The 12,289-nt window shown below is 44.5% G+C and overlaps 1 protein-coding gene across 1 annotated transcript in view; it reads left to right on the top strand.

The window, feature by feature from the left end:
* The window catches only part of BOD1L1 (biorientation of chromosomes in cell division 1 like 1), a 441,813-nt gene that overhangs the window by 317,050 nt on the left and 112,474 nt on the right, over positions 1 to 12,289 (top strand). The window contains exon 15 of the mRNA XM_030191194.1: positions 4,299 to 4,372. Coding sequence (XP_030047054.1) covers positions 4,299 to 4,372 — 74 coding nt within the window. The remainder of the gene's footprint in view (positions 1 to 4,298; positions 4,373 to 12,289) is intronic.

Genomic DNA, 12,289 nt, shown 5'->3' with positions numbered 1-12,289 from the left:
TAGGGCGCTTTTGCTTGAAAAAAAGGTGGCTATGGGGAGCTATGATAGAGGTCTATAAAATAATGAGTGGAGTGGAACGGGTAGATGTGAAGCGTCTGTTTACGCTTTCCAAAAATATTAGGACTAGGGGGCATGTGATGAAGCTACAATGTAAATTTAAAATGAATCAGAGAAAATCTTTCTTCTCTCAACATGTAATTAAACTCTGGAATTCGTTACCAGAGAATGTGGTAAAGGCGGTTAACTTAGCGGAGTTTAAAAAAGGTTTGGACGGCTTCCTAAAGAAAAAGTCCATAGACCATTATTAAATGGACTTGGGGGAGAATCCACTATTTCTGGGATTAGCAGTATAGAATGTTTTGTACTTTTTTGGGATCTTGCCAGGTATTTGTGACCTGGGTTGGCCACTGTTGGAAACAGGATGCTGGTCTTGATGGACCTTTGGTCTTTCCCAGTAATGCAATACCTATGTACTTATGTAAGATGAGTCAATGGGGCATGTTCCTCATGTGAAAAGTCACCAATGAAGTCCTTATTTAACATTCTTTTGCATGAAATGAATGTCAGGCCAGAATGAACAGATGAAAAACTGCTAACAAATGTGGGAAGCTAATTAATCTGGCAATGTATAATAATGCTATTAGGAACAAACAGGGAATACCACCCTTCAATGCATATATCAAAAAAGGCAAATAAAAAATAGAGAAAAAGACCTCAGTAGAAAAAAAGCTCTCCACCAGATTACTGTTAATCTTTGGTCAAAAAACTCTATTTAAAAAAATGAATAATAAACTATTTCAAAAAAATCTCATTAATGAAAAATCTTCATTGTATTATGTGGAATGATATCTCCTAAATGAGGTGGAAAACTGAATTACTATTCCCACAATAGTAATGTAAATGTATAATATGAGCTTATTTGTCCAGAGTTCCATACTACTTTGTGTTATACAGATTCAAATATGGGAACCAGTGAGCCTTATGCCCGTTTTTAGGGAAATATTAAAAGCTATTATGACAGGCAAGATTATTTTGACTATGCTGAGGTAGGGATAATGAATAAGAATTAACATGGATTCAGGGGCAACAGAACATCTTTGTGGTTGGAGGAACCAAACAAACCTGCTCTGAAACTGCACTAGTTTATCTGAATTTTACTAAAGCCTTTCATAAACATAAACTCCAGGGATGTTAGAATTTAGAAATTTAATATGCATATTGATAAAGAACTAGTACGGTCCTAATTATGCACATTTATCAGATGGAATATTGCAGCAAGTAGGATCCTGCAGTGGTCTGTTCTTGCACTGCTGTTAAAGAAAGGACAAAAAAAGTGATATTACTGTTTCTGTTGTGATGCAAGTGCCATTGCTGCCAACTGGTTACAGGATAAAATTTTTAATTGAGTGATTAGTCACATAAACGCACTACCCCCTTTCTCCGACCAGCATCTCTCCCCCTCTTTCTCCCTCCTTTCTCCCACCCCTACACCTACTCCACAACTCCCAGCATCTCTTCCTCCCTCGCTCCCTTTCGGGATTGGTATCTCTCAATGTCCTCCCTCCCCCCCAGCTCACCGTTGTGGCTGGCAGCACTAAATGTATGCTGTCTCTGACCATTCCGGAACCTTCCCTCTGTTATGTCCCGCCTGCTAGAAACAGTTGCATCAGAAAAGACAAAAGAAGGTTCTGGGCCAGTCAAAGACGACGTGTCTATAGCCCTGCAAGCTGCAGAGGGAGCAGGTAGCCTAATGAGTTTAAGTTGAATTTATTAAAGCATTTTAAAATTTTAATGTGTTATCACATTAATAATGTGTCAGATATGCAGCCCCCAAAAATACATTATGCAAAGCAGAATATGAAATATAATTCAGAAAGCCACTTCCTTCCTTGAAAGTGTAGCTTGCAGAACAACTTCCTCTTGATGTAAATGGTGTTGCAGAAGTTGGCTCCAAGTTCCCATAGCCATATATACCATATGGGAAGACCTTACAGCAACTGTCCTTCCTATTAACTGAGGGGCCCTTTTACTAAGATGTGTAGGCACCTACGCGCATCCTACGAACGTCAATTTTGAACTACTACCCAGCTATTGCGTGGCCTGGGCGGTAATTTCAATTTTTCACGTGTCCACTAAGCATGCTGGATATTTTCCAGTGCGCAGCGGTAACCAGTCAGTAATCTGCATTGTACGCACGTAGACCATTACCGCTCAGTTAACGTGTGAGAACGTCTAAGTCAATGGGTGGCAGTAAGGTCTCAGGCCCAAAATGGACGTGCACCAATTTTTATTTTGCTGCACGTCCATTTTCAGCCAAAAAAAAAGGCCTTTCTTGCAGGTACACTGAAAAATGGACCTGCTCACGTCCAATGCGCGTGTCTGCACCAGCGCAGGCCATTTTTCGGTGCACCTTATTAAAAGGACCCCTGAGTATTCAAAGGGTGTAGTAACCCTGTGCACTAGTGTAAACCATGGATGTTCCCCCCCTCCCCCATACATGCATAGTTGTCTCCATGTATGGACTCGAGGATTTTCCTTCTCCCCTGCTCCTCACTGCCTTTAGGAATTAAGGGGTCCTTTTTCTAAGGTGCGCTAAATACACCCATTTTATTCCTATGGGCAAATACTTTAGCGTGCATATGTTAAATCTGTTAGTGCACCTTAGTAAAAGGACCCCATAACTGTTCCACTGAACTAAAGTTTGGTTTTGTAGTTTGTGCTTTCCCATCACATCCCAAAATATAAGAGATACAGAGGAAGATAAATGGGATAATGATGTGGAGCTGGGGAAGATGGTGGAACCGGAATAGAGACTGAGTTCCATGACAAGAATGGTGTGTCAGATTTTGTTTGAAACTGACTATATGAGTAGGTAGGTGTAAAACAGGCCATATTTAATTTTAGTTATCTTTTTCTTTTGTTTATTTAATTTTGGTCACTTTTCCATCAAGTACTTAGTGATTAACAAGGTGATTATCAGAATGCAAAAGCTGTCATATTAAAACAACAAAGCCTAAAATAAAATACTTTATTTCTGTAAAACCATGTAGGAAAGAAAACTTGAAAAAGACTGAGGGGCTGATACAGAAAGGCTTGTGGTAGAGCTGCTCAGTGTGCTGGTTCTACTGCAAAATTAAAGTGAAACTTTCCACTGGCATGCTATATGCAATAAGCATGCAAATTACTGCCCTGTTAAAAATGTGGCAGTAATCTGAGGCTCATTACAAAATATCACCCTTCCTGTCACTGCATTGGTGAGTGGTGATTGGCTCACTCACTGACAGAAAGCCTGAGAAAAAAAACCCCACTCTAACCCAGCTTTCTGCACCAGCCCCTATCTCCGATAGTCTAGTAGCCTCCCTCTCAAGAATACTATAATGCCTCTGTGTCCCTCCATGGTACGACCTCACCTTGATTATTGTGTTCAGTTCTGGTCACCATATCTCAAAAAAGATATAGTGGAATTAGAAAAGGTTCAAAGAACAGCGACCAAAATGATAAAGGGGATGGAACTTCTCTCATATGAAGAAAGGGTTAAAGAGGTTAGGTCTCTTCTGCTTGGAAAAGAGAGCTATGATTGAGGTCTACAAAATCCTGAGTGGTGTAGAACGAGTAGAAGTGAATCGATTTTTCACTCTTTCAAAAAGTACAAAGACTAGGGGACACTCAATGAAGTTACATGGAAATATTTTTTCACTCAACGAATAGTTAAGCTCTGGAACTCTTTGCCAGAGGATGTAGTAACAGCGATTAGCATATCTGGGTTTAAAAAAGGTTTGGACAAGTTCCTTGAGGAAAAGTCCATAGTGTGTTATAGAAAGAGACATGGAGAAGCCACTGCTTGCCCTGGGATTGGTAGCATGGAATGTTGCAACTATTTGAGTTTCTGCCAGGTACCTGGACTGGCCACTATTGGAAACAGGATACTGGGCTAGATGAATTATTGGTCTGACCCAGTATGGCAATTTTTATGTACTTAAGTGCTGATTATCGGCATTTAACTGGCCAAGTGCCAATTTTACCCCTAGGACACCCCCAAAATAGCTGGTTTTCTTTTTGGCGCTAACTGGTTTAGTGCCACTGAAAATTAGCGGTTAGCCCCAAACAGGTGATTTAACTGGCCAGGAGCCATTTATGGCTGGTTAAACTGCTTTGTACATAGACCTCTAAGTCACTAAATAGCCAAACCTACCCATTTAAAATCAGGGTGGAAATTGGAGTGGGGCTTAAAGTTACATATTCAGCTGTAAAATTCAGCCACTAAGGGAGCTTATGTCTGTAAACTTTTTTTGTGACAGAGGACCTGTGTGATAAGAAAGATGCAGATGAAAAAGCAGAGCAGATCCAAGGAGCTGGTCCAAAAGAGGATGAAGTAAGTGGCTTATCTTTGTTCTACTAGGGCTACATTCCAGAATCTCGTTACCGTGCGTTGTGACATAAAGTTTTTTTATAAAGCTGCTACAAGTACCTATCCCATATTTGTTTTAGCAGTTGTAAGGGTGGTTGTGGCGGGACCAACCACTTGAATTCCTGAAGATGCTATTCCAGAAGATATATTTTTACTCAGGGGCCGATGCACAAAAGTCCTCGGAAAAAGCCATTGGCAATTTCCACCATGATAAAAATTACTGAGGTAGAAATAGCGAACGATGCTCAGAAATATTGTATCCAAATAAGCTGCATGGACTTGTAGCATGCAGCTCGGGTACAGAAAGCACCAGGGCGCCTAACCACCTTCTCCATTCATGATACCTACACTGACTACATAGCTTGTTACCTTTAGATTGTAAGCTCTCTTGAGCAGGGACTGTCCTTCCCCATGTTTTAACTTGTACAGCGCTGCGTAACCCTTGTAGCGCTATAGAAATGCTAAGTAGTAGTAGTAGTAGCATGCACATAACAGTCAATTGGTAAGTGTGGCTGCTATGTGCATGCCTCAAGCGGCTAAGCGCGTCTCCTTGGCAACTTCTTTTTTTCCATTTTTGGTGCCCAGGAGTTATTCATAATTAAGGTTCTATCATGTCTGCCCCAGCTTTCAGTTAAGGGGGGACTACAGTGGTTAGAGTATGAGTTGACCAACATCCTCGGTCATCCTTTTCAACCTCTTGGAACAAGCCAAGTGTTTGTGTTCCCACACCTGCATCTTGCTGGGTAAAGTGGTCTGCACTGTTGACACAAAAGTTCTTTCAATGGAGGACAGCTCTAAAGAGAAGTCAGTTGCCTTGAGGGTAAGCAGCGCCACCTCTGAAGCCGAGCCCTACGCCTTGGGCTGCTCGTCCAGCACGATCTGCAAGTTGAAGATGTAATCAGTGACATGTTGCAAGATGTCACCATGCGTTTCACTTCACACAGCTTTCGTACACGCATACAAGCATGGGGAGAGGAAGGTTAGTGTAACCTGCTGTTCTGAAGAGAAGTGGGATCTGTAGCATCTCCTCCTGGGGTAGGTATATGCTGATCATAGATCTCCCAGGCAGGCTTTCTGGCTGTGGGAACTGATGGCTGGTGGAGGGGAGCTGAGTTCTAATTTTACCACCAAGCCCATGGAGCCTAGGCTCTTGGCATTTGTGATCTGCTGCCTGTTCTTAAGGTTTTGCCACTTACCTCCTGCATATTACTTTGCTCTATTATATTTTCTTAAAACTGAAATGACTGCCTTGCAAAATTGAGCTACTTCTTTTGGAACTGCAGTGAAAATAAAATCCAGGTTTCTTAGGCATTGTTTGTAGTAGCACAGTATTTTTGCTGACAAGCGCTCTTGTATCCATTTATGAGCATAACCATTGCCATTTCTCCTCCAAAGTCGAGAGGGAGAGGTAGAAGAAAGCCACGGAGCACGAGCGAGAACATCCTTTCCAGTAGAGCGGGGGCTAACCGTGAATGGCTGGAGCTTTCAGGCAGAAATCTTTCCTTTTCGGTGCATATCCAGGAGTCACTGGCTGCTCCAGACCTCCTATAAAATTTCTACCTGTAAAGGTAGGCAAGCCTTTCTGTTCATTGCTCGTAAACGGCTGTGCATCCCTGGGAATGCACATTTGAATGCTAATTAGCTCATTTCAGTACATTTGCATACAATTCTAGTTGTCTGCTGCCACAAACAGAAAACTACCCGTAAAACCTCTTTGTGCATCTCCCGCTGAATACCTTGCTCACTAAACCGGCTAGAACCAGTCCAGAAACCACATTGTTAGCCCAGTACATTTTGTGCATCGGGCCATCAGAGTTCAATCCAATATGTAACCTGTTAAAATCATCCATAGTACCTGAAGATTGGAGGGTGGCCAGTGTGACGCCGATTTTTTAACAGGAGTCTAGGGTTGATCCAGGAAATTATAGACCGGTAAGCCTGACGTCGGTACCGAGCAAAATGGTGGAAACTAATTTAAAGAATAAAATTACAGAACATATAGACAAACATGGTTTAGGGACAGAGTCAGCATGGGTTCAGCCGAGGGAAGTTGCCTCACCAATTTGCTTCATTTCTTTGAAGGCGTAGATAAAGGTGAGTCAGTAGTGTATCTAGATTTTCAGAAAGCTTTTGATAAAGTTCCTCATAAGAAACTTCTGAGAAAATGAAAGAGTCATGGGATGGGAGGAAAGGTTCTGTTGTGGAATAGAAATTGATTCTTGGACAGAAAACAGATGGTAGGGCTAAATGGTCATTTCAATGGAGGAGGGTGAACAGTGGAGTTCCGCAGGGATCTGTACTGGGACCACTGCTATTTAACATATTTATAAATGATAAGGAAATTGGAATGACGAGTGAGGTGATTAAATTTGCAGATGATACAAAACTGTTCAAGGTTGTTAAAACACGTGCGGACTGTGAAATATTGCAGAAAGACCTTAGGAAATTGGAAGAGTAGGCATCCAAATGATAGATGAAATTTAACGTGGACAAATGCAAAGTGATGCACATTGGAAAGAATAATCCGAATCATAGTTACCTGATGCTAGGGTCCACCTCGGGAGTCACCACTCAAGAAAAAGATCTAGGTGTCATTGTAGATAATACAGTGAAATCTTCTGCTCAGTGTGCAGCGGCGGCCAAAAAAAGCAAACAGGATGCTAGGAATTATTAGGAAAGGGATAGTGAATAAGACCAAAAATACTATAGTGCCTCTGTATCGCTCCATGGTGCGTCCGCACCTTGAGTATTGTATTCAGTTCTGGTCACTGTATCTCAAAAAAGACATATCGGAATTAGAAAAGGTTCAAAGAAGAGCAACCAAAATGATAAAGGGGATGGAACTTCTCTCGTATGAAGAAAGGCTAAAGAGGTTAGGGCTCTTCAGCTTGGAAAAGAGACGGGCGAGGGGAGATATGATTGAGGTCTACAAAATCCTGAGTGGTGTAGAACGAGTAGAAGTATATCGATTTTTTTACTCATTCCAAAAGTACAAAGACTAGGGGATACTTGATGAAGTTACATGGAAATACTTTTAAAACAAATAGGAGGAAATATTTTTTTCATGCAACGAGTAGTTAAGCTCTTCAACTCTTTGCCGGAGGAGGTGGTAACGGTGGTTAGTGTATCTGGGTTTAAAAAAGGTTTGGACAAATTCCTGGAGGAAAAGTCCATAGTCTGCTATTGAGACAGACATGGGAAACAACTGCTTTCCCTGGGATTTGTAGTATGGAGTGTTGCCACGATTTGGGTTTCTGCTAGATAGGGACTATGATTCTGCCCCAATAAATTAGCAGCTTCTCAAATTTAATTTACATGCACAGGAACTTGCCTTTTAATGATACAATGAGGTTTTGACATTTGCTTCCAGAATCTCATCCCAGTGTTAGTCAAAAACTTTCCCATTGGACTCCCAAACAGCAAACTTGTAATAAGGGTCTCAAATTACTGACCCAGGATGTATACAGTTCCCAACACAGCATGTCAGCAAGAACAATCATCCCTTGAGAGTCTTTGCAATTCTCAGCAATTGCAGAATTATACAGTCTCCATTAACTGACGTTAGGCTTACTTGAAGTAATCAGTCATAGTCCTTTGTACACTCTTGTGTCTGTGAGTTCCATAGACTACATCTGCCAGACGGTAAAAACTGTCGTAGCACTGACATCCAGTGGCCTCCAGATAGGCCCGCACTATGTTGAGACTCTCCAGCGCTCTTGCAAAAGTGACAGGAGGTTGTTGAATTTCGTCAGCAAGTGCCTCACTGTTCATTTCATCATCTGTTTCATCATCAGCCGTTGCCTGCGTGTAGGCGCATATCTCGACATCAGTGCTGTCATCAGCTTTTGTAGATCGTAATCAACAGCTACGTAGTGATGAAATACAACCTTGTATTTGTTCTCTACCGAACTTGGCGAACGCCTTCACAGTACTATGTAAGCCACATTGAGCCTGCAACTAGGTGGGAAAATGTGGGGTACAAATGTAACAAATAAAATGCTGCTTTCAGCTCCTAAAGCATTGCTCCTATGAGTTCAGTCCTGCCCTTCACCACCCTGGGGCTGTTTTCTTCCCGTCACAAGCATAACGAATGAAATCATTTATTTTACTATAAAAGACGCTCTCTTCTTTCAAGTCATGGGCAGGCTTCTAGGCTTGATAAGCAGCAACCTTCCTGTGCACTGCTATTCCATCGTGGTCCACCCACATTGCCTCTGAGCATTCTTTCAATATCAACAAACATAGTAACATAGTAGATGACGGCAGAGAAAGACCCGCACGGTCCATCCAGTCTGCCCAACAAGATAAACTCGTATGTGCTACTTTATGTGTACATAGGCGCTGACTCTGTGGGTGGTCAAGCACCCCCAATAATTTGGCAGTGGCACGTGACGACGGTGACGTGACCGCTCCCTCCCTGCACTGTCCGTTCCGACTCCTGACTTCTTGCCCTGCTGGCTGCACCGCTGTCTGTGCTGTCCGTCATAGGCGCCCCGTATAAGAGGCTTGGGGAGGCTAAGCCGCCACTGCCCCGCCCCGCCGCACCTTTAAATATTATAGTTTTGCTGGAGTCGCGGGCAGCCGGCATTGAAGACATCGGCAGGCTTACGCCAGTTCCAACAGCCTTCCCTTCCCTCGTTGCAAGTCGGATGATGGCTCCGCCCTCTTCTGACATATTTCCTGTTTCTACGAGGGCGGAGCCATCATCCGACTTGCAACGAGGGAAGGGAAGGCTGCTGGAACCGGCGTAAGCCTGCCGATGTCTTCAATGCCGGCTGCCCGCGACTCCAGCAAAACTATAATATTTAAAGGTACGGCGGGGGGGGCCTGAAGGAAACAGGGCAGACGGGAGAGGAGAGGAGGGTTGCTGCACATGGTGGAAGAAGGGGAGAGGAGGGTTGCTGGATGGAGGGAAGGGGAGAGGAGGGTTGCTGGACATGGTGGAAGAAGGAGAGAGGAGAGGGCAGGGGAGAGGAGGGTTGCTGGATGGAGGGAAGGGGAGAGGAGGGTTGCTGGACATGGTGTAAGAAGGGGAGAGGAGGGTTGCTGGATGGCGGGAAGGGGAGAGGAGGGTTGCTGGACATGGTGGAAGAAGGGGAGAGGAGGGTTGCTGGATGGAGGGAAGGGGAGAGGAGGGTTGCTGGACATGATGGAAGAAGGGGAGAGGAGGGTTGCTGGATGGAGGGAAGGGGAGAGGAGGGTTGCTGGACATGGTGGAAGAAGGGGAGAGGAGGGTTGCTGGATGGAGGGAAGGGGAGAGGAAGGTTGCTGGACATGGTGGAAGAAGGGGAGAGGAGGGTTGATGGAGGGAAGGGGAGAGGAGGGTTGCTGGACATGGTGGAAGAAGGGGAGAGGAGGGTTGCTGGACATGGTGGAAGAATGGGAGAGGAGGGTTGCTGGATATGGTGGAAGAAGAGGAGAGGAGGGTTGCTGGATGGAGGGAAGGGGATAGGAGGGTTGCTGGACAGGGTGGAAGAAGGGGAGAGGAGAGTTGCTGGATGGAGGGAAGGGGAGAGGAGGGTTGCTGGACATGGAGGTGGAGGGAGGAGTGAGGAAGGAGATGAGATAACAGAAAAGGAAGAGAGTAGAAAAACTGCACATGGATGAAGAAAATAGGCAAAAGCTGGATCCACTGGACAGTCAAGTTTGCGGAGGACCCAGCTTTTACTTATGGATGTAGGACAAGAAATGGCGGAAAGTAAACAAATAAATGGAAAGGAAGCCCTGGAAACGGAGTTAAGAGGACAGATAGCAGCAGAATCGGATACTGGGCCAGCACAATCAGAAAAACAAAGTCACCAGACAACAAAGGTAGAAAAGATCATTTTATTTTCATTATAGTGTTTAGAATATGTCCACTTTGAGAATTAGGTGTTCAACATTAAAAGTTGATTTACTTATTTATGACATTTTATCCCACATTAAACATGAATTAGGATGTTTTGTGGCTCTACATGAGAATTGTGATATTATGATCCCTTGTTTCAATATTGTTGACGGTCTGCATTTTCCATATGGGTGGTATATTGGTGTATTAGGTTCTGCCCAGTGTAATATTTATGGTACAGTAAGGGTCAGAGTGTGTTTTTGCACAAAGTTGTGCATAGTGTTTTGCAGTTGAGCGATTGTGGTTAGTATATGCTTTGAGCAACCACTTTATTCTTTGACATATGATACATAGCTAATATCTAAATTTAATAAAAGGTATTAATTGTGACATTTATTTATTTTTTTTTTCTGTGTGTGATCAGACAATTATGGATTTAAGCCCCGCCCCCTTTAGCCTCCCAAAACAGTTGGGCCACCGACCGCCTATGCTGTCCGTCCACCCACTCGCTCCGCCTCCTACCTGGCTCCTTCCTTCAATGCTCTGGACTGACTCTCCGTGTGCACACACTGCCTTCGTTCGCCATCGGAAGCTTTCCCTCTGGCTCTGCTCTTTCCGGTTCCGCATAGGCGGGATGATCAATCAATCATCACCATGCTGCAACAGAGAGGCAGAGCACAGAGGAGCTTCTGGTCCCAAAGCGAAGCCACCGTCGCGAAGCCGAAGAAGCCCGAACTTAGGCAATGGTGGGGTGGGCCGGTGGCACCGCGCGTGACGGCGTGATCATGTCCTCAGTCCTCCTGTCCTGTCTCTCCCGAGTCCCGGGCCGGCTCCCGCTCCAGTCCCTGATGCTCCCTGCCATGGCCCGCCCTGCACAGCTTCATTGTTCAACTTCCTGTCCCGCATAGGCGGGAATCGCGGGATGCTGCAGCCTGCAGACAGCAGAGGGAGAGCTCGGGAGCACGAAGGCAGCTGCTGTGTGGTCAGTGGTGTGCTTACTAGCGGTCCGGATTGAAGGGCAAAGACTGAGAGTGAGCCAGAGAGGACGAGGTACAGGGAAAGGTGCCAGCCCAGCCCCAGATGACGTAGGTAAGGTTATTTATTTAGGTGTGTAGACATATAAATCTGCATTACAGTGTGTTAAGCCTAAAGCTTAATGTAGTTCAGTAGAAGGGCCCCCTAGTCTAATTAGCTTGTACAAAGGTGGTTATTGGTGAATTTATTATAAAAGAATAATAGTATGTTTGCTGATTCATAATCCAGTGTGAGCATTTGAACCCAATAATTTCACAGAACCCATATCCCTGTGGTGCTGGTGAGGCTGGAAACGCAGTGCTTTCTCAGGAGGGAGCCTGGAACTGGGAGGGATGGAGGGGGGGCTGGAATGAGGGGGGAGGAGAGGGGGCGGGGGTGCGGTGGGGAATGCACCACCTGTAAAAAAAAAATTCAGCACCCCCAATCATTTTGAAAAGTTGGCTCCTAAGTATGTGTATACCTGACCTTGATTTGTATCTGTCATTTTCAGGGCACAGACTGTAGAAGTCTGCCCAGCACTAGCCCTGCCTCCCAACCACTACCCCGCCTCCCACCACCGGCTCTGCCACCCAATCTCCACTAAGCTTCTGAGGATCCCTTCCTTCTGAACAGGATTCCTTTATGTTTATCCCACGCATTTTTGAATTCCGTTACCGTTTTCATCTCCACCACCTCCCGCGGGAGGGCATTCCAAGTATCCACCACTCTCTCCGTGAAAATATACTTCCTGACATTTTTCATGAGTCTGCCCCCCTTCAATCTCATTTCATGTCCTCTAGTTCTACCATCTTCCCATCTCCGGAAAAGGTTCGTTTGCGGATTAATACTTTTCAAATATTTGAACGTCTGCATCATATCACTCCTGTTTCTCCTTTCCTGTTCAGGTCAGCAAGTCTCTCCTCATACGTCTTGTACCGCTAATCCCATACCATTCTTCTAAATATACTCATGCCCATTCACACTCATGGGGTTCACTTCTTTAGCAATCCAATCCATCTGTCAGTTTCTGGCATGAAACT

This window comes from Microcaecilia unicolor, chromosome 2 (assembly GCF_901765095.1).
Source record: "Microcaecilia unicolor chromosome 2, aMicUni1.1, whole genome shotgun sequence".
NCBI lineage: Eukaryota > Metazoa > Chordata > Amphibia > Gymnophiona > Siphonopidae > Microcaecilia > Microcaecilia unicolor.
The sequence above is the reverse complement of the archived record's forward strand: the minus strand, read 5'-3'. Positions and strand labels throughout refer to the sequence as shown.